The sequence below is a fragment of the Falco naumanni genome, chromosome 2 (genome assembly GCF_017639655.2).
Source record: "Falco naumanni isolate bFalNau1 chromosome 2, bFalNau1.pat, whole genome shotgun sequence".
Taxonomy (NCBI): domain Eukaryota; kingdom Metazoa; phylum Chordata; class Aves; order Falconiformes; family Falconidae; genus Falco; species Falco naumanni.
The window spans coordinates 14,054,396-14,077,383 of record NC_054055.1 but is presented as its reverse complement, the minus strand read 5'-3'; the positions used below and the strand labels follow the sequence as shown (position 1 = coordinate 14,077,383).

Here is a 22,988-nt window from a genome sequence, read left to right as displayed (position 1 = left end):
CAGCTCACAACTGCTACCACCATTCCCATTAAGAGTTTCTCCAAAGTCATGGAGCTTTTTTCATCCTCCTTGTTCAGTGCATTTGTCAGATGATTACCAACTCTTGCAAAGTGGTGGTGTGGTCTTGGTTTGTGCTGTTTACTGCAGCTTGTGCAGTTCTGTGTGCTTGCTTTTGTGGATTATGACTGAGTTCTCCACACCTTTTTCCCTTGTATCTTTTTCTGTCAGTATTTTGTGTACTTGAATATGTCAGCATGATTGGAGCCGGGCCTGTCATCCAAGAGATTCATGCTCTGGTAGAGGGCTTTGCAGGTCAGTCTCAGTCCTGGAGATTTTTTATGTTTATGTACCTCCACCATACCCAAAACAATTTTGATGGCAGTGTTTATATCTTGGTTTTCCCCTAAATACTGCCTGAGTATTGTGTCCCAGATTCCAATCAGTCAAGTCTTTTATCAGATTTTAGCTCCCTTCAGTACTGCAAGATTGTTTCTCAGATTTAAATCACTCAAACCGCTCCGTACTTTTATCTTCTTTTTGTACTCTGTTTAAGAATCTCTCATATCTTTAATATTCACATGGGTCACAACATTCCTTGAACTATTTTTGTGCAGTTCCATAATTAATCTTTTCTGTCAGAGGTAGCGGAAAATGATTAAACACATCAAGTGTCTCAGAAGCACTTGTCAGAAATAAAGCTATTTTTATCTCATCTCCCATTGCTTCTCAAAGTCAAATGCCGCTTAATTCTTTTCCAGATGACCTTTATATTTTCAGAGACTGTTATGTCTTGGGAGACTCCAAACCGCTTTCCCAGCCCACTCGTCTTCTTGGTGCTTTGGTTTATTTGGACGGGATGTCGACTCCAGTGGTTGTGCCAACCTGCCTGTGCGGTGAGCAGAGGGGGACAGGGACTTTCCATCTCACTCTTGCCTGGGCATTAAAAATGACTTGGGTGAATCATGGCCTAGAAGCTTTCCCCCTCTGCTGTGCACGTGAATTGCTCAGATGCAGGTGATGACAAAACTTCGGTAAGATGAGCCCCCCCTGCCTCCCCAAGGTGTACGCCTGGGTTTGCACAGCCTCTGATGGTGACAGTGGGGTGTGCAGGGTGCGTTGCACAGTCCAGTGACCTTTGAAGGCAGGGTGAGTCTCAGAGAGGCTTAAATCAGGGCGTCTGCCATAGCATCTAGGCTTTCTGTACTTCAAAGGAGAGGTTTCCTACAGCAGTCACCTGACACAATGAGATCAGGGGAATTTTTGTTTCCTTCTGTCACACTGCAGTCACTTTGTGTCTCTTTGCTGCGTATCTATCTGTGATAATGTTCACTTGTGCTTATGCATACGTTAAGTGAAATTAGAAGTCTTCTCAGGCTTTCATCTGGTACAAAATTAAAAATAAAAGTGTAAAAATAACTCTTACTTGCTTCCTTATGGGTTTTTTGTTGTTGTTGTTTTGATTTTGGGTTTTTTTTCCTTCTGCTAGTATTTTTGGAGTACCTGCAGTGCATCTTGATGCCTGCGGCTTAGCTTCATGCTTTCAGGTTACCTTCTCCTTTCTATTCTTGTGCTTGCAAAGCTTCTCTGTTTTGCCTGTGATGGTGAGAAAGGGTGTTTTACCTAGCTGCTGTGCTCTCAGACAAGTGTTTAGTGCCATCTTTGGTGCTTCTTCTGTAGAGGTGAGTATCATACCAGACAGAGGCATTGTTCCAGAGTTAATACACTGCTCTACAACTTAAGGTACCTGGTTTAATTTTTCTTCTTCTATGCATGTTGTAATATCTCTGCTCCCAATTTTTAAAGTAGGAATGATATTACTTCCTACCTTATGTATGGCTGGCATAAATTAATTCATGTTCATGAGGCACCAGCATGTTACAGTGTCCAGCACATTGTGAAAAACAGTGACTAAATTGCACTGAGAAAGGAACTGGAACAAAACAATGTATTTCAGGTGTGTGATCAATACTTAAAGCTATAATTGTAGCAAATTTTACATTAAGTTGTTACAGACTGAAAAATGTTCACTTGGTGTTCCATGCACCATTTGCAAGCCTAATTCTGGTCCCAGATTATTGAGATTGGTCAGATATATTGAATCAATAATCTGTGGTAATGTTGACTAACAGACTCTAAAAAAGAAAACTATAAAATTACGTATTTGGGAAGGAATTACGGAGCAAAAAATTAAGTTGCTACATGACTAACATACTGTTCCATAGCAAAGTCCTGTGCTTCATACATGAAGATATTATCTTCCCAGTTTTGAAAGATGGGAAGAACCTTAAGCAATTTCTAAATACCCATTTCTGTTGGTCAGTATTAAGAATATAATTTGTTTGTGAAAGAGAACATTTGCCCAAGGACAAAGGTGTCTTTATTTTAAGGGTAAGTGTGGGTAAAACCTACTTGACTTTGGATCTAAGGGTGAAACATTACATGAAATGTGACATCCTTTATTGTGGGTTTAGGTTAAAATACTTGCTATTGATGATATGGGGGGAAAAACACATTATATTTTCCCCGTCTTAATCAAGGCACATTCTGACTAATCATATACTAGACTTTCCCATGTCATTCCAGTAATTACATCCATTTCAGAAGGGTTTTTGATGTAGGGCTGAATAACAATATTTTTGTTGGAGGTACATCAGCCTTGTTTCTAGTAATGAAAAAGCCTTTGCACATCTTTTCCAATTAACTCTTCTCTTTTTATTGCTAAATGAGTTTCAGTAACACTTTCCTATACAGTTTCATTAACATGCAAATAGTTAATACAGAATAGTTCATCTCAGCATTGAGAGCAGGGTACTTGTATGGTTTATTTGTGAAACGAATGGTATTATTATTGGTTCAGAAGAGACACAACTTAAAATTGGGACAACTTGTTCTAGAGAAATGAACACAAATTATAGAATCATGATGTTCCCAATTATAGTTCTTGATTTGCTCTTGTGAAGGTTTTGCATCATGATAGATGTAAGTACTGAGAACTTGCAGAATGATAGCTATCAGTGCCAAACTGAGGAAGATCTTAATGATCTTGGACAGAAATTTAGAGGAGTATTCCAGCAAACAAATGTCTGTGTATTACTAAACTGATTTCACCTAATGATTCTTGGACTATGTAGATCTGTCCTGCAATAGAGCAGGACATGACTGTCAGATTGTGAAGCCTGTTTGCCTGTGTTGACTTATTTCAGCTATCAGCGCAGGAATTTGGACTTTGTAGGACTAGCCCACGCTATGGCATTGGAGGGGGCTTTTCTGCCTTGGAAATGTGTTTGACTCTTCATCAAGGCTCAATTCTGGCATTACTGACTTTGACTCACACAGAGATCTCTTTAAGGCTGATCAAAAATGACCAGTATCAGACTTTCATGAGCTGAGTATAGGTAGAGTGTGGTCCAAATCGATATATATTGAGTGGGAAAGTCGGAGGAAGAAGAATGTATCAGCTTGAAAATGAGACTGTGTCAGAGCCTGACAGGTGAGTGAAGTACAAACATACAAATGGACGTAGCTAAGGACAAGCTACATCTTGAGACTTTTATTCATTTTCATGTTGATAATAAAACTTCATGATTTTCTTAGTGATGAAGGCATTTTAAGGGTAAGGTAAATGCTGTTTAAAAGCTTTCCTGACAGTCTGCTCCTGAAGAATAGACGCTAGTAGGCACAGAGAGCACCAATCCTAACCCACAGCTTTCCCAATACCAGCTTAGCTCAAGTCTCAGCAGCTTCAAGAATATAGGGTATTATCCCCCTAAAAGATGTTAGTCAAATGTTTGGTATCTAGTGGTATGTCCTACTCTCTGAAGATGTGTAATGACAAGACTACCCAAATTCAGCAGCCTGGAGACCAGCACACAGGTTTTAGCAGTTCTGTTCACAGCACAGAGGTGACTACACAACCCTTCTGAGAGCCAGTTTGCAACCAGCCTTTTTTAGTAAAGTTTTGCAGTCAAGCCAGGTGATCTATCAGCACTGCACACCTGTCTGAGCTAACAAGGAGCAAAGTAAGACCCCTCAGCACCTTGTAAAACCACGGAGGTGAAGTCACCATGCTGTCTGTCAGTAAAAGTACTGAAGTGTAGATTGCCATGATCTTAATCCTAGTCAGCTGTGAACTAAAAATAGGTACCACAGGTAAGTCACTGAGATCAGTAAGTAATATTTCAGATAAATATAAAGGCACTGATGATGTAAAGGTTGGTTCCTACTTGTTTCCTCTGCACATGATCTGGGAGACTAAACTCCAGTTATAGGTAATAGATACCTAGAAGGTTTCAGTTGTCCCAGAAGAGGTATAGTGTCATTTGAGGTACCCCAGTATTCTGCCTGGCCTCCAGTTGCTGCTCCAGAAAAACGAAGGTCTCCTGTTGGGTCCTAGATCGTGTTTGCCAGCCTCATTCAGGTAAGGCACCTCAAAAAGGTCTAGGCATCTACATTAAATCCTACTGCTAGTCCATACAGTTATCGGGACAGCGGGAGTGGTCCCGCTGAGTGTGACGATATGGCTGCTGTACTGCGCTGGGGAATCGCACGCCAGATTCCACCAAGTAGATTGCCTTGGAGTGGGATCCCATTAGCTCGGTATGAGTTGTGCCATGTGAGACTTCAGGCTGTTAGGACTTCTGCATGGAAATGGGAGGTGTGACCTGGGCCTATATCCTTCTGGAGTGGCAACTAGATGCCTGTGTTGAGGCAGCTGAGGGGAGCCTGAGATCTCCATTGCCTGCAGTAGGAGCTTGGGCATCTGGCTCACCTGTGGCCAGCAAAATGTAAGGTGCCTTCAAGCTCAAAATGAGTCCCAGCCTGGAGGTGGGGTTAATTTGCCTGAAGATAGGTATAGGTGCAAATTACCAAATGACACATTCTGTGGTATCCCAGGTGTCTCTGTGGTGCTAAGGGATGTGACTTAGGTTTTATGGGAGACTCACAGCTTTCTGAAAGTGGCTGGAATGCTCTGAAGTCTCTAAAACTGCATTAGACACCTAATTACAGGCAAATTAATTCTGTCCTAGATTTCATAGAGATTCTTTGCTCTGTCACTGGCTTCTTCCAGCTTTATTTCTGTGTGGTTTTGAACTATTTCATTAATCTATGTCCACAGAGCCTGGGGACTTTGATGCGCTATTTTCTATGTTTAGCTAGTTTTTTATGGAAATAATATAATTCTACTCTATGCTTACTCCAGAGGGCAGACATTTAAGTGAGCTGCTTCTTGCCTGCTTTCATCTGTCTATAGAATGTGTCTTGTCTAAACTGAGTTAACAAAGGGGTTTATGTCATCAGTGGAGAGAGATGGGCTCCCAAAGAGTGACTTACCCTGCATATCTGAGGCAAGTCTTCTCATATTCTATAGAGGCAGACTAGATGGTTTGCTTAGAAAGTTGAGTGAGATAATCCCACATTGCTACGTTTCCTATTTTTTCCTTGCAATGAGGGAGTAAACGGCACCCCCTTATCTGTGTAGAAGGGTAACCTGTGGGATTCCCTTCCTCCTTGCTTCATGGTAGAAGCAAAGCTACCAAACCCCTGGAATATCTCTCCCCACTGGTAAGAACAGGGAGGACTGAGAGTTAATGGGGCAAGTCCTCCACAGTCCTGGGGGAGCTCTGTCGGTGGGCAGCATGCTTGCAAGTGCAGATGACAGAGATGAAATTGCATGTTTGAGGGTGTGCATGGCGATATCTTAACGTTTGAGACAGGAAATCTGGAGATGTCAGATCTGACAGAGGAAGAATATATTGCACATTTATGAGGGGAAAATTTGGGTGTGCAAATTTGAGTTGCAAGTGGTGGCACATTTGTTCCCAATGTTTTTAGAAATCGTATTTGAAGTGTTGGGCATGTAGCATTTTGGTCATGATGTGTAATGTCTTTTGTTATTTCATTGGCATAATGGAGCTTCAGTGTGAAGTAAAATTAAGTCTGTGCTTAGGTCAGCTCTCATTTTTGACATAAGACTTTGAAGTTGTTACTATATTTAGTTTCTCACTAGCATCAAAATCTGTTTTACTGATATAGACAGATGGTAGGACTACATCATGTTCATTTGAGCTATTGGTGTAGTATAAATGTGAGCATGTATGTTGAAGTTTGCAGCTGAGAGCTTGATCCAGGTACGTGCACCTGGGTGTGTACTGTGATTCACAGTTTCCACGATTGCTCTCTTTGGGTTTTGGTGACCACTCTAAAAGGGCACGGGTCTATTCTCCTCTAAAGCCAGTGTCAGATCTGCACAGATGTTTTCTATACTCCACGATGACTCAAAAGCAGCAGGTTTCCATATAGGGGCAGCTGAACTGAGCCTTGGTTATTGATCTTACCTTTAGTTGTCCTTCACTTCCAATTGTTTTTCTCCCAGCAGTGAGAATTAAAATTCTGCAAGAACAGTAGAATGATAGAAGTCATTATTTTTCCTGGGTAATTAACAGTGTCTATGTAAAAAAATGTTTAATAATCTTAATTGCTTAATTTTCCTAATAATGCTGGCAACTGGAAATTGTTGTGGTTCAAAACTTAAATGGTAAGAGTGCATGGAAAGGAACTGTGAACAGCAGTATCAGTAAATTAATGATAAAGTTTCCCAACATACCAACTGCATGGAGTAGAATTTTTGTGGTTTTTTTTAATGTTTTGGAATATAAGCTTTCTATATGGCTTATATTGCAGGGAGGGCTAGAAATGTGTGTGACATTTTGATTAATAATCTATCATATATATTCATCACACTTGTGACTTTGTATGGCAAGATTGGAGGTTCATGACATCACAGCACATACAACCAAATGCTAAGTGATAAGCCTCAAAATGCAAATGTAAACTGGGAATAGTTATTAGGTAGGCTTTATTCTAATGAATAGAGCTCATATTTTTTTCCTTTTTATCAAGGACCTAGGAAAAAGCATTACAATTTCTACTAATGTGTAGATGACAAAAAGATGGGACGTTGATTCATAGAGTAGTCAAAATTCTTTGATAAGCTAGGTGCAAAGAAAAAGTATGTTTTAGATGATGAAGGTCTCTGGACGTACAGTAGTTTAGATGAACATATGCTCACAGTGTAATGCTACGGGCACATAAGCAGAAACAGTGTATTAAATTGTCTCTGGTTTTACTGCTGGCGAGACTACTACTGGCATATTATCCCCAATTCTGCTTCTGCAGTTTAAGACAGATGATGACAAATTGGAAGAGAATCAGAGGAGAGCAGTGAGAGTGGTTAGAGAGCTTGAAGATAATGCCCGGCTCCAGGAACTTAGCCTGTTATTTTTCAAAGGGAACATCAAGAGACTGTTTCAACTGACTCTAAGATCATGGGAAAGAAATTTGGTAGAAAGGATCTCCTCACAGTAACAGATGGAATTACACCAAGAGAAGTAGTTAATATCTAATGCTAGAGGTAAATAGCAAATTTTAATAAAACAAATTAAAGTGAATTACTGTAATAATTTTTCAGGAGCTGCAGCAAATTGTTTTTCACCGTGCTTTTTAAAAATCTAGATTGGTATTTTTTTGATTTATTATGTGTTCAAAGAGGAGTAAGTTCAAGGATGTTTCTTTGTCTTATATTGTTTGAGAGATCTGGGCAGTTCTTAAGAATAGACCTTCCTTCATTATGTATATCTGTGAATCTATGGATGAAGTGATATTCCTATAATGAAAACACACTTTGAAACATGTTTAGTTAAATGCATTTTCATTTTGTAAATACTGGAAGTATATCTGAACTTAATAACAAAAGTTAATAAAGGTGTCTAGCTAAAAGTGTGTTCAGTGCCTGGAATAGCTGTTTTCCCTGGCCAGCGAGCAATTTCTAGTTGATATATGGTATTAATTTGGTATTAAAGAAAAGTTAATTTAGAAGTTGTAAACTGCTGTTGCATGAATAAGGCTGAACCCTCAAATGCTGTGTTTATGTGGTTACTATGAGACACTGGATGTCAGTACTTGAGACTGTGTTACTTAAAATGGAATTTCAGCTGTGTTAATTACAGTCTGTCTTTTCAACAGGCCCATGCTAAAGTCTGGCATCTCTACAATGACCATTTTCGTCCAACTCAAAGAGGAAAAGTGTCCATCGCCCTTAGCTCCCACTGGATAAAACCTCAACATATGACTGAAAAAAACATAAAAGAATGTCAAAAATCCCTTGATTTTGTGCTTGGCTGGTTTGCTAAGCCCGTATTTATTGATGGTGACTATCCAGAGAGCATGAGGAGCAACCTCTCATCTCTGTTGCCTGAATTCAGTGAAGCTGAGAAGAAGTACATCAAGGGAACAGCAGACTTTTTTGCTCTGTCTTTTGGAGCTACCCTGAGTTTCCAGCTCTTGGACTCCCACATGAAATTCCAGCAGTTGGAATCAATAAGCCTGAGGCAGCTCCTTTACTGGATAAGCAGTGAATATAATAACCCCCAGATATTCATTGTGGAGAACAGCTGGTTTGTTTCTGGTAGCACCAAGAGAGATGATGCCAAATATATTTACTATCTCAAAAAGTTCATTATGGAAACTTTAAAAGGTAGGACTGAGGTTGTATTAATATGTGCTTGACAAAATCATAATGCAAAATTGCCTACAGAGACATGTTAAAGAACCAGTCTGAAAACTAATTTTAGTCTTTAACATTCATCTTGGCACTTGTGAAATGAGATTCCAAATCCCTTTCCTGGGTTTGTTCTTTTCAGCTCTTGAAGACCATTAATATCTGCAGATAGCATTTGGTGAGCTTGATGCTGCTGTCTTTGAAGTCAGCAGGAAAATTTCTGCTGTCTTTGGTAGGAGGAAGTGCAAAATACGTGTGAACTGTACTCTCAGTGGACTTAGGGAAAGAACTGTGTTATTTATTAATGGTTGTTTTCCGTGTCTTAGAAGTATGAGTGCATATGTACAAAATGTAAGAAAATATATATGTGGGAAGGTAAATACTATGCAATAGGAATTCCTCTGAAGAAAACATATGGCTGGAAGAGTACATTTTTAAATGAAAGATTGGAGCCTTTTCATTCTGCATCTCAGTGTTCCTCTTGCACAAATTTTACATTGGTGCAGCTCTGGATGTCAATCGCAATAACCTGAATTTACGTCAGTTTAAGAAGAACTAAATGTTTGAGGTTATATAATCTAAATTACTGAAATTGTTAACTTATTATTCTATTCCAAACAGTAAGGGAAATGCACTGGCTTGTATGAGAGGTTTTTTTTTCTATTTTCCCATTTCTGTGTAGCAAATTTTTTGATCCTGGTAGTTACCAAGAAGTTGAGATTCCCATTTCCACTTTCATTGTCTTTTAATTTCTAAATTTTCAATGTTATAATTTATTTACTTGTCTACAGTTTGCTGTTCTAGTTTTAAAAACAGTGTTACCATAGTTATTATTTCAGACGAGATAGCCATTGCATTACGTTGCCATTTTCCTACAGAGGATAAGCAAAAATGGCTTTGATTTTATTCTCAGCACTCATGAAGAGACAAAGGATTCCCACATTTGTTTCATCTGCTATTCCAGAAACCTAGTTATTGCAAATAAATGAAAAAGTGAATAAATACATGAGCCAGTGCATACAAAATTGGAAAACTGGAATGTAAAACATTTACTAACTGGCAAGTAACAAGTATTACTAGTTTGCATGAAGTCAGATGAAGAGCTCATCTTCATGAAGGGGTCATATTCCTGTTACCTATATTTCTCCTTAGTTTATAAGTTGCTGGGAATACATACATGGATCTGCCTTTTAATCACAGCTGGCTGAAAAAAATCTCAGTTTAGTTTCTTTCCTTTTAATGTGCCACTAAGTAAATAATACTAATAGCAACAACAGCGTGACAGTCTTGTTATATTAACTTAAGAATACTAGCACTTGGGTAAACGTTTTACAGGAAAAATTAATAAATAGAGACAGACTGTATCTGCAGAAGGAACTTGGATGTCATTATGATGAAAATTATTGCTCTGAAATCTTCTGCCGTTAGAAAATGCAAAATCCAATGTCAATACCAAAGTTCTCTGTGCAGTGCCTAGGGGAATTTAGTTGAGAAGGATCCACAGAAGGCATGTTGGCTGTGAGCAGTCTGGTTGGACGACATTAAAGACCAAAGACAAAGGCACATGTTGTTTCTCTGAGTTTTAGAACACTTATCTATCCAGTGCAATAAAACACTGAGGTGTAGACTGGTGAGCTATTTACCACAAGATTCATTCTAGCAGCCACGGGGCAGTAAAATGGCATTGGAACTACAGCAAGAAGAAGCAAGGATAATTAATTTAGACCCAGGGTGGGTTTACTGCTTCCTAGATATGGCCGGTATCTTTGCCTGGTTGCGTATATGCACTGGTTCAGACAAAACTACTGCTTTCTGTATCACTGTTAAGAAGTAAGTGCAGCCCTATCGGAGCAAGCCTGTGGAGTAAAAAGAGTTGGCGTTGAGGGCCTGGTGTCCACACGGTGTGTACTCCTGAAACCTATTTCTGGATTAATTTCAATGCAGAGGAACCCAGGTCATGCTCAGTGATGAGGGAGATTTGCTCTGAAGTGTGCTCCCGAATTCAGCTGAAGTGCTGATGTAGGTGTCCATTCTGACCTGCATGCTGTAGATAAGCTCTGTGCATTTTGGTGGTGGTTTTTTGGTTGGTTTTTGGTTTTGTTTTGGTTTTTTTTTTGGCTCTGGGAAAGGGTCTCTCTATTTGGGATTCAGGGCCCGCAGTCCTCTTACTATTTACTATTACTGATCTTTCTTTTTTCCAAATACCATTTAGGGCTCAATAGAGTAAATAGAGCTGTAATATAAAGTAGTTAAATATTAATTAGAGCTGCTAATTGGTTGGAGATGTCTTCTCACATGGATGAGTTTCTAACCACTTACTCTAGGGTCATACTCACTTCCCTGCTCTGCCCCTGGTGCAACAGATAAATTGATTGTGCCTTGCAAAGTGGAGCGTGTTGACCAGGAGGGCATGCAGGCTCCTCTGTGCCGTCTGGACTAGCCCAGGGGTGAAGTCATTGTCTGGGGAGTGAGCAGCTCTGAATTCAAAGAGTCTTAAGGAGGATGGGAAGAGCCAGGCCCCGGACAGGTCAGAACAAAGCTATTCTCAGGTACATCCAGAGGCAAAATACAGATCCCTGGGCACCTTCCACCTGGAAGCAGGGGCTGCAGGCTTCATACACCTCGCCTCTGTGCCCTGGGGTTGGATAGCAGCTGAGCAGAGGGGTTTAAGGATCTGTATTTGATGCTCATGGGTCTGCCATGTTTCCTTGGACCATTTCTATATTAGTGAGCTGAACTGCTGTTTATTTTTTAACCCGGTTCTGGCCGAGTTCTGGCTGGCACAGTAGTGCACTTCTAGGCGTGCTGGGGGGATTGCTCAGGACAGGAGTTACTTCCAGCGGGCCACACAGTTCCAGAAGCAAGGACAGTTGAGTTTTCAGTCAGCCTAGCTTGTGCACCAACATACAAAAGAGGGGAGACAGACAAAGGGAAAAAGGACAATAATTTTCATTGTGGTGTTTCAGTACCATACAACCCTTGTGGGATACTGTGTTCGAGTCTTCCAAACATTTTGGAAATTCCAAGAGTTTTCAAGTTGCTTCTTTCATAGGTGACACTTAAAAGTTAATACATTTTTAAAGAAGGGTTAGAGGACAATTTTTATGAGGTGCTCAGTAAGCCTGGGAGTGCCGTGTGATGACTTACGGAAGGGGTGAGGTGCTGTTCAAAGAGAAATTTTCACTGAGACTGGTTCACAAAGTGGACCTGTATTGGCTTTTACTCTGCTGGTATGGTATGGCAGATGTCATCACGGATGCATGCATAGGTTAGAAAAACACTGGTGTTTGCCAAACACAAAAGAATGATGCCTTTAGGAGGAGAAATATTCCTTTTCCTTAGACATTTTCTCATGACCTCAGATAGACACTGGGCCAAATTCATTGCTTATTTAACTGCGGTTCATGTAATTGATTCAAACAGGGTTACAATCAAGAATCCATGCGGTCCTTCATAACTGACTGTAATGAGGTACATTAATAAAAATGGGAAGTTAGGATCTTGATATTCTGGTTGCCTGAAATACTGCTTTCAGTGTTACTAGGCTGGAAAATTTTACGTTCAGTTAGTACCCAAGTTTAGGTTGACAGAAGATGGTGAGTAATAAAGATAAACTCTGCTGACTACAGAGCCAAACTCGAGTTCAAAAGAACATTTAAGAATGTGCCTAAATGCATTGCTGAATAAGGGTGGGTCTAATTATGTAATTAAAATAAGCACACTCCTTTGTGCTTTCCTGAAGCTGAGCCTTGCCCAGGAACATTTTGCTGAATCTTAGTATTTAATACAACTAGAAGTGAGTGCCATTTGGAATCTTAAAATAAATCCGTAATTCTGGCAATACTAACAGATGCCAGTAGACCCCGATATTAACCTTGAAGGTGTGTGGTGATTCTTAGAAGTCAAACAGTTGACCTAGAACATATACATATTTTTAGAAACCCGTAAGTATTTAAGCTGGAAAGCGCTATGCTGTAAAAGATGTAAAGAGACAGAATTATCAAATAAAGAGGTCCTGCCTGCATTATCATCTCTACCTAAAATCTGTGGTAATAAAAATTCCTCAGCACACCAAAAGTGTTGCCAGGTTTTTCTTAATATGTATTTCTAGTGGAGGGGAAGGAGAAAATAAAAGAAAAAAAGAGTATAACTTTTGTTCGCATACAGGCTAGTGCTGCATTAATGGCACTTCAGCGGTGCTGGAGCAAGCTGCAGAGCTTGTTTAGCAGCGTGCAGGGCAGTGCAATGACTGGCTCAGTTGTTGCAGACAGTTCAAGTGTAGCATGCTCTGCTCCGAGGCTGAGCTTTGGCATGTCTAATTAGCAGCACTGCTCATGGGATTGCTGCTGGGCTGCTTCTCTTTCTAAATCTGGCTTGTTTAAAGGTACCTTTACTGTCTTGCACAGTGCATCCATGACCTGGCAGCTCCCTGAGTGCGGCTGAAATGTCTTCCTTGAACAGGCTTTGAGGCAAGCCCTGAGATACTTACCTGACCTATTGTATTGTTCTTACACATAAATACTGCAAACATTGCTGGTACGGTGTAATCTACAGAGGAAAAATGAGCGCTGCGATAAGTTTGGTTTTGTTCTTTCCGCAGCCATCCGGTACGACGGAATTAATGTGTTTGGCTACACAGTCTGGTCCCTCCTGGATGGCTTTGAATGGCACAGAGGATACAGCATCCGACGTGGATTGTTTTATGTTGATTTTCAAAGCCACGACAAGAAGCTCATGCCCAAATCTTCTGTTTTGTTTTATCAAAAGCTGATAGAAAAAAATGGCTTCCCACCTTTGCCTGAAAACCAGCCTGTAGAAGGTATTTTTCCCTGTGGCTTTGCTTGGGGAATTGTTGACAACTATATTCAGGTGAGTCTGATGATAAAGCTGAGAGGCTGTCCAGCCAGATCAGTGCACAAGTTCATATTGATAAATTTGCTGGATAGGGTGTCTTTGCCAATATATATTACCAGAGGGCTGCAAGGAGATGTATACAACACTTTTGTGCCAAACACTGTGTCTTTCATTCTTCACTAGACTTTCTCTGTGTGACTGAAGAGATCCAGTCAGATTGACATATGATAAATAACGCTTTAGTAAAACATACCGAAATTGAAAGTGGTCTGATGCTCATCTTCCCTGGACACGTTATGTGATCAGTTACTGAAAGTCAGTCCTGTTCAAATGGAAGTTGATGAGATCTGCTAAAGTGTATTTCCAAATGTCCTAGTCTATGAAATGTGAAATACTACTGCTTTTTCATGTCCATAATTTAATTGGTAATGTATTTATCTGCTGTGATAAGGTATGTTTCAGAAAACTTCCTGAAAGCTCTTAAAACTCCAGTGGCATGTTTCTGCATCGTATGCATATATATCCTAGTACTGTTGTTAGAGGGCTTTTGGGTAAAAAAAAAAAAAACAAACCACAATATTAGATTTAAATGAAATTTCTCTATTCCTTCTTTGTCATTTTGTGTAGTACGGTGTCTGACAGAGACCTGCAGTGCCCCTGGACAGCACCCAGCTGTATCATGGATCCAATTCATAGATCTCACTCTTTATTTCAACTAAATCTGGTGCTTTGGGAGAATCTTTCAAACTTTAAGACTTCTTTGCATGAGTAGAAGTTATAGCTTGGTTATGGTCTCTAACATTTTGGCTCTGTAAGTCTCAGATGCTGTTTTGGCTTGCAGGGCTTCTCTAACCACAGTAAAGAGGTGTAGTTAAATTCAACACTGAGGCTTGATCCAAGAACAGAATTTTTAATTTAGATTTTCCACAAAGACAGAACCTTTCTTAAGGCTGGACTACAGGGGGCTTGTTTGTTTTTTCTCACTCCAAAAGTAAGATCTGAGTTTGTTCTCTTGATAAATACTGCAGCCTCCTTACCTGATACACTGATTTCCAAGAAAATTAAACAGTCATTATCCTCCTAGCTCCCAGACAGATTAGGGATTGGAAATGGAATTGCTGCCTTTGAGATCAATAACAGCTATGAAGTTGCAGAGTCAGTCAGCCTAAGACAGTTAAAAAATCCCTCCCGTCCCCAAAACCTTCAAAGCTGAATATTTTCATTTCAAAAGGCCATTCAAACATTTTGTGCTGTAAGGCTTAGGTAGTGTGATTTGTAGATGCATCACAGTGGAAAAACTCTTTTGACAGCATTCCCACAGTATTAGTGGCAATACATGCTTTAGTAATCTACAAGGGACAATTCTCTAGAAAAGCAATTTCCCTCAGACATGCTGGTTTTTATTACTTTCTTCTATAAGCACAGTACTGACCTCTCCGGAGAAAATAGCAACTGATTTTCAGCAGCTTCTTTATACAGTCTGCAGAGCCTCGGCTACAAGTTGAACACTGGTTGTAGGCTGACACCTGCTTTTCAAACAGAGGGCAGGACAAGGAAATGTGAACTCAGGGGGAAACTGTGCACCAAAGGGGAAAAAAAAGGAAAAAGGGGAAAAAATAAACACTTGTGGTACTAGTATCTTGTAGTTTGGATATTTCTTGTAAGAGTTACGCTAGAGTATGAATGAGATTTTATATTGTGCATTACTTTAAGTAATTCACTTTTCCATTTTCTAGTCCTTAGCACATTTGTGTTACTCATTAAAAGTGGAAGTATAGTTCTGTGGGACCTTGCAAAAGCCCATTTTCTACTGTGTCCGTATGTCATACAGGCAATTCTGACATCTGAGGCCCTACAGACTTAGGAGAAATGCATTATTGTTGGAGCAACATATAATGGGTTTACTCGGAGGCCTGGAAAAAAATTGGTTCAGACATGAACAGATTGCTAAAATAACTTGGAAATGAGTTCAGTATGAGTTAAATAAAAAAGGACGTCTTTAGCAAGAAGGAAAAATCCTGCTTGTCAACTGAATTTGTGCTAAAAATCCAATGCAGACCATTACTCATCTTTCATCACAGTCAGGAAAAGAACTGAACACGGGAATGATGATGCATTCATTATTTCTTTTACTGTATTCAGGGAGTGGTCTTGAAAGTGAATCTACTGGGTGATTTAGAACACACAGTCTCTCTGTAGGCCCTTCTTAATCTTGAAAGAAAAACACATTAAAAATTACTGTAGTCTTTGCTGAAGATCTGCTTCTCTGGAGATCTGTTGCAGGCTTAGTGCCTTATCCCTGAGCAATCCCTTTTTTCCCTTGCAGACTGGAGCAATCTGGAGAAGATATAAACATGGTGACTATTAGCATATGCTTGTTTGGAAAGTAGGATGAAAATGATGTATAGATTTGGTACTTCCCTGATGTCACATGATAACAGAAAATTAATTCATTCATATGAGCCAGAGATGTTATTGTTTCAGAGGTGCAAGAGAGGTGCTAAATGCCATATTTTGACTGATGATACTCTTTCACTACCTTGTACCTGATGGCTGTGATGTTCCCACCTACCTAGAACAAACAGCTTGAATCTGGTATGTTTCTTATTCTACCTAGGTAGACACGACACCCACCCAGTTTCTTGACTCTAATGTTTATGTGTGGGATGTTCACCAGACGAAGAAGCTTATTAAAGTGGATGGAGTTTTCACCTCGAAACGCAAGCGTCACTGTGTTGACTTTGCTGCTATCAGGCTCCAGATCTCTCTCCTGCAAGAAATGCACGTCACACACTTCCATTTTTCACTGAAATGGTCTTTAATCCTTCCATTAGGTAACCTTTCTCTAATCAACCACACTCTTGTACACTATTACCAGTGTTTTGCTAGTGAACTTCTCAGAGTTAACATAACTCCTGTTGTTGCTTTATGGCAACCTATGGCTGAGAATCAAGAGCTTCCAGTTTCCCTTGCCAAATATGGAGCCTGGGAAAATGCAGAAACTGTTCAGGCTTTTGTTGAGTATGCCAAATTCTGCTTTACAAGTCTTGGGGACCATGTTAAGTTTTGGATCACAATGAATGAACCATCAGTGAAAAACTTGACATACACCGCAGGGCACAACCTCTTGAAAGCCCATGCAAAAGCATGGCATCTTTATGACAAAGAATTCAGGAGATCTCAGAAGGGTAAAATTTCTATAGCTCTACAAGCCGACTGGGTAGAACCAGCTTGTCCCTTTTCCAGGAATGACCAAGAAGTTGCTGACAGAATTTTAGAGTTCGACATTGGCTGGCTTGCAGAGCCCATCTTTGGGAATGGTGACTACCCGCAGGTGATGAGAGCGTGGCTTCACCGAAGAAACAGTGTTGACCTGTATAATTTCCACTTACCTTACTTCTCAGAAGATGAAAAGAAGTTAATCCAGGGCTCGTTTGATTTTTTTGCCTTGAGTCACTACACGACTACCCTTGTGGGCTGGGAGAAAGAAGATGCAGTAAAATATGACCACTATCTTGAAGTTCAAATGATCAATGACATCACATGGCTGCACTCCCCCAGCAGAGCTGCAGTAGTGCCCTGGGGACTGCGGAAATTGCTCAAGTGGGTTAAATCAAAGTATGGCGATGTCCCAGTTTATGTGACGGCTAATGGAATTGATGATGGCCGAAATATGGTGCATGATAAGCTCAGAGTGTATTACATCCAAAATTACATCAATGAAGCTTTAAAAGGTAAGGAACCATAGATGGTTTATGTGTCGTCACAAATCCCAGTATTAGTATATGCCCTGTGACAGAGTATGTTTAACTTAAAAAAAAAAAAAATAATCCTATTTAGAATACTCCATAAATGAGATGTTGGTAACAGCGTTTTTCTTTGATGTATGATTGATTGGCGTTACATCAGGAAGACTGACCTTGCACATGTTCTGCATGAGACAGTAGAAAAACTTGTGGATTCTAGAAATTTGAGCAGATGTTATGTGAGTGGCTCCACATGTATTTAGCCAGGTTTTCTTCTTATTGCACTTTTACTGTTGTTTTGCTTTGTTGCTTCTCTCCACTGATGTGCCTCAGGGCTGGTTATGAGTTCTGTTCCTCAGCTGTCTCTGTAGCTTATCCAACAGTGATCTTATCCAACAGTGATCTTCATAGTAATTCAGCTATCTACCTCATTATGCCGTTTCCTGGACTCTTTCCTGCTATTCGGAACCCAAACCAATCTTTTTCTGTCTCTCAAAGATTCAGAAATTACAAGGCAAAAAGGAGGCATTTTTGAGTCATCCTGTCACACAACGCACACTGTTTTTTGAGAGAAGCACAAGACCCGAATGAAATAATTTTTACTGATGAAAAATCTAATACACCTTACTGTAAGTTGCTGCAGTGGGTGATTATTTACTGCTTTTATATGTAAGTGTGTGTATAGATACATATAAATCTTACTTCTAGTATTTATTTCTTTAGCTTCAGCTGTAAGCCATTTTTTTGTATATTTCCATGTGTTTTTCCTCTGTAGGTGTTCACAGACAGAAAACAAGCTCTCTCTCATTTATGTCTTGGATAAATAACACAGAGAAAGCTCTTTGTGTCCCTTACTATAAAACATCATTTAGAACCTTTTAATTATTAAACTTTTTCCCATTTGCCAGCATTCTTCTTGAGAGGGGTAGACCCAGACCCGGACACACTCTTCCTACCACAGCCACACCTATATCTCAGCAGGTATAACGTAACCTCTTACCCTTTTACTCCTCTTTTGTACATCTGAGCAGCAGCCCATTAGCCCTTTTGGCCACAGCAGCAGGTTGGTTACACGCACTCTGTGGTTGTCCTACTGAGATTTCAAACTCGGTTAACTGAGTCCTGCACCCCAGGCAGAAATCCCTCTGCTGGAATATGGTCTGCTTGTTCTTTGACATCCTCACATTTGGTCACATTCAGACACCAGTTATTTGCTTGTACAAAGCTTGCTACACTAGCTAAATTATGCCTCTAATCTCTGTGTTATTTGCAAACGTTTAAGATCATTAAATAGCTTAGTACCAAAAGCCAATCTCCATGATCACAGTAGAAATACACCTACTGTGACACTTACTTACCTGCAGTTACATTTCTAGACTTACCGGTTCTGTTCGAGACCAGTTGAAATCTGTTTATTATGGGTGCCCCCTGACCTCGTAACATTCTACTTTCTCCATCCAAATGCCATATAATACCAGGTCACTTGCCTTGTGAAGTTCTAAGTATATTACATCAAACATCATTACTTTTATTGATCTGCTGATATAATAAAAAAGATGTCAAGTTAGTTTGACAAGATTTATTTTTCATATAGCTAAGCTGATTGGCATTAATCATATCTCTCCTGTAATTCTTATTTATCAAGCCTTATATAAGCTCTTCCACTCTTTTGCTAGGCAGTGAAGGATGGCTGGCAGTTCCATAATTTTCTAGGTCATCCTGTCCACTCTGTCACTGGCTTAAACTCCCTCCTCTGTAATTTCCACCTCTGTCATGAATTACTGAACATCAATATTAAGTGCCCAAGACTTCCTTCTCCAGCATTTTGAAGCATTGGCTGCATGTCTTCTGCATCCATAGTTAAAAAAGCATACCGTGGCTGTACTTGGACTTAGGGTTTCAGTCTGTGGGGTTTTTCTGTATTGCTTTTCTCCTTCCTACACTTCAGACCACACGAGTTCTTGGCACTTCTGTTTTCAAAGTGTGTATAGATATGGGCTTTTCTTCCATTTCCCATTAGCCAGAACACCTTCACAGCCCCCTGTTTTTTACAAAACTTTGCTGTTTGTACTGGACTCATACCAGTATTTCTCAATTACTTCCTTCTCTCTTCTCTTCAGCCTAGAAATAGCTCTTACGTTTATCTAACCATCACCTGTAAGCCGTGTTTTCCTGTCTTTCCACCTTCTTTGTCATGGATGAGTATGTCCTTGCTAACTTGCCGTAATACTTGCCTTAAAGCTCACTCTCTCACTTTTGACATCATATACTCCTCCAGTGTTCGGTCCACCAGTAATAGCAGCTTTTCCATTCTCTTTTCTTCTCCCACACTGGTATTGTGCTGTTCATCTTGTCCTTACACAGGGAGCAAGCTCTTAACCTAGGCATCATGGATGATTCAGGTTTCTCCAAAACTTGCATTTTTTTCTGCAAGACCCTCTACAGTAACTGAGACGAATTACACATCTTGTGTCCGTACCTCAGTGTCATGCTGGAGAGGAATGAGAGGGGATTTCCTACCTGTGTGCTCATGCCTTAATGTTCCCATTCTGCCTTCTTCCTCCAGCTGGTTTCAGGGACTGCATGTAGCAGCATTTATGCGTGTAATGTTGCTCACCTGCATTGTTCCAGGGGAGCCAACAGGTATGTGCAGATAAATGATTCCAGAATACAGTGTGGGACCTTTTGGACTGAGGCACTATTTTTAAGTGCTTTGTACACTGTTTAAATACATCTTTGCCAATTGAAAACAAAGAACAGCAGTAACCATTTATGTAACACTATTAAATCCACATACAGTTTTACAAACACAAACTAATTATTCTGGGTAGCAGCTCTGTAAAAGGGTAGGTAAATATTATTTCATTTTACACATGAGAAGTAGGTTAGAGGTGCTAAATGTCTTGTATGTAGCTGCAAAAAGAACAATTTCCAGAGGCATATGAAAATTCAGCAGTTGTTAGCTTTCAGTCCTGTCTTCATCTGCTAGAAGATGTTGCTTTAATTTGTTTAAAATGATGATTTTGAGAAATGAAGTATTACAGTTTGTGTTTACTACTGTGGTTTGATTGGTTTTGTCAAGCAGGACTGATGGCCCAAGGTTAATGTTCCAGCTGCTGGACCTCTTCCAGTAGCCCAGTTAGCAGTATGGATTGTGGACATGTTCTCAATAAAGACTGATACAGGTCATCTTGGATCAGAAACTTGGGTCAACAACTAGAGAGGACTGTGATTTGCATAGGCTTTCCCCTTGTGCTGGTGATACCCCTGTACGTGACCTTAGCATGGGTGCATCTTTTTCTGGTGTAACCGTGCCTTTACTGGTGAGAAGTGCAGCCTGACGTCCTCTGTTCCTTGGCTGTCCCCATCAGGAGGTGTTGTGCAAGGGAGAAGGAGCAATCAGAGAAACAAGCTGCAGAAATCCAGTTGCAGGAAAACCCAAACCTGTATTCTTTCATATATAAAAAGGAGAGCCATTTTTGCACGGTCCGCTCCGTGCTGAACGTTAAATGCAGCCATGCACGCGCAGCTGTGTTTACCAAGCACAAGGAAGTAAATTGCAGGATACTTGCAGATCACACAGTCTGGCAATGGCTGACAGATTCTTACTTTTTATGAGAAACACTTCACAGATGTATGTGTTCCTTATGTTATTTTGGGGAAGGGAAGTGCAGATGTGAGCTTAACACCCTCCTGCCTCTGCTTTATGTACTGGCATATGGTACTGCTCTTGCATGCCGAAGTGACATTTATTAATTTCTTCAACCTTTTGGGTTTTTTTTTGCAGCTTACACCTTGGACAATGTTAATCTGCAAGGATATTTTGTCTATTCTTTTAATGACAAGACTGCTCCTAAATATGGTCTCTACAGTTACGTTGCAAATCGATATGAACCAAAGCCTTCTTTGAAACATTACAGAGAAATCATTGACAATAATGGTTTTCCTGGTCCTGAAACTCCTGAGTTGCTGTGCCCAGAAGAGATTGCCTTGTGTCCTGAATGCCACTTCTTCCAAACCAGAAAATCATTGTTAGCCTTTATCTCTTTCATATTTGTTGCTTTTATTGTTACTATATTCTTCATTACTTACTACTCCAAGAGGGTCAAAAGAAGGTATAAATAGAGCTGCCACTTTGAATACATCACTCACCACCCTTTCTCTTGCATCCCCTTGGGAAATCTGAAATAAGGGCACACCATGTTGTGATTGCTTCAGCACGAGGAAGGCATTTACATTGCCTGATACTGCAGGACATCAACACTGAGAAGAGATTGCTAGCATATGGCTTCCAGAAATCATTTTCTCTGTTTTAGTACATTTGGTTTATGACCAGCCAGTCCTTAATTCCTGTGGTTGGAGTTATCTCACAACTTTCCCTGGGACCTTTTGTTGAGTAGATGCATTCCCCTCCTTGGTTTTGCCTCACTGAGATGGATAGGTGAAAGTATGTTTTGAAGACATGGAGTGATGGAAGAGCCTGAATGTCAAATTATCCGGGAGAAGACTGGGGAGAAACAAAATGGTTTGCTTTTCTAAATGAAGGCTGAATGCTGATATTGCTTGATCAGAGCCAGAACCTGATCAGAGCAGGGAACGTGACTGAGCAGAGATGGAGGAGAATTGCACAAAGCAGTGCCAGAAGGAAGGACACCCCCTTCCCTAAAGCAGATGTAGGGGGAAGAACAGGGGGACACAAATCTGTTCTGCTTGCTAAATCAGTTAACTACTCCTCAGGTTGCTGACAGCTGCATCTGACTTCAGGATGTCACTGAGGAACTTCAGCTAAAGGAACTATGTCTTTCTTGATGGGGAGAGCAGCAGGGATATGTCCAGTGATGTCAGGGGTCATGCCATCTGACGGGAAGAGACGGGAAGGGTTGAAGGGCTTCTCTTTGTATTTACTCAGAAAAAAAAGCAGAGAGCAGGAGCTGGGATGTCTTCACTGTCTCCTTTGTCAGAAAGCTGTGTGCCTGACCCTGTGCCCTGTTGTCCTGCAGCCATGGATGTGGCAGGACTGGAGCTCCCTGTTCCTGCACTCCTTGCAGCAAGTTGCACACAACTGTCACTCTGCTGCTGCTGGGCTATCTACCTGCTGGAAACATGTTAGTAAGATGGTATCTGCATGCCATCTCTGTTGAGTGTGGAGACGTTAAATCCCAGCATTTTGGTGTAATAGTCCAGCACTTTATTGCTGCTTTTGCCAGGGTCTGAGATGTTGGCGCTGTTGCTCCAAGCCTCTTCCAGGTTGGCTGGAGGGTCTCCTTTGAGCAACTGGATCTGTCCCTGGCAGCGTTTCGTCCTGAAGTATTACTGGACATCTGAGGCTCTCTTATTTTTCTCTCAGCAAAATAAATTAGGAAAATATTAGCAACAGTGTTTAGCAGTAGAAATCGAGAGGGAGTGGAAAAAACCCTACATTGTTTTGCCTGCCTGGTGAATCACTGCATGAGGAGTGTCCTCGGTATAAAGCAGAGAGGACATTTTTCTCTGCTCTCTAACTCTAGGCCTGCATCACCTTCAGCTGTAAGTGTATTTTTATTGCTATGTGAATAATGTCACTCACTGGAAAGAATATTTTAAAAGAAATGTGCTCTGTGTTAATTAAGAATTATTTATCTACTAAAGCTGATTATGCTGCGTTAAATGTGATGTTTATCTACTAGATGACTAGCAGATGACTAAATGACCTCCCAGGGTTCCTTTCAACCCGAATACTCTATGGCTCTGTGATTCTGTACTGTAAATTAAAACTTATATATGGAATACAATTTCCATTTCTAATTTAAGATTATATTTTTTAAAAATAATCTGTAGAAATAGAAAATAAT

The 22,988-nt window shown here is 40.3% G+C and overlaps 1 protein-coding gene across 1 annotated transcript in view; it reads left to right on the top strand.

Annotated features, from left to right (window-relative positions):
- KL (klotho) overlaps nucleotides 1-22,988 on the top strand; it is a 48,978-nt gene extending 25,990 nt beyond the window's left edge. Inside the window, exons 2-5 of the mRNA XM_040582450.1 lie at nucleotides 8,023-8,533; nucleotides 13,158-13,426; nucleotides 16,029-17,145; nucleotides 20,945-22,988. Of these exons, the coding sequence (XP_040438384.1) occupies nucleotides 8,023-8,533; nucleotides 13,158-13,426; nucleotides 16,029-17,145; nucleotides 20,945-21,282 (2,235 nt within the window). The 3' untranslated portion in view covers nucleotides 21,283-22,988. The remainder of the gene's footprint in view (nucleotides 1-8,022; nucleotides 8,534-13,157; nucleotides 13,427-16,028; nucleotides 17,146-20,944) is intronic.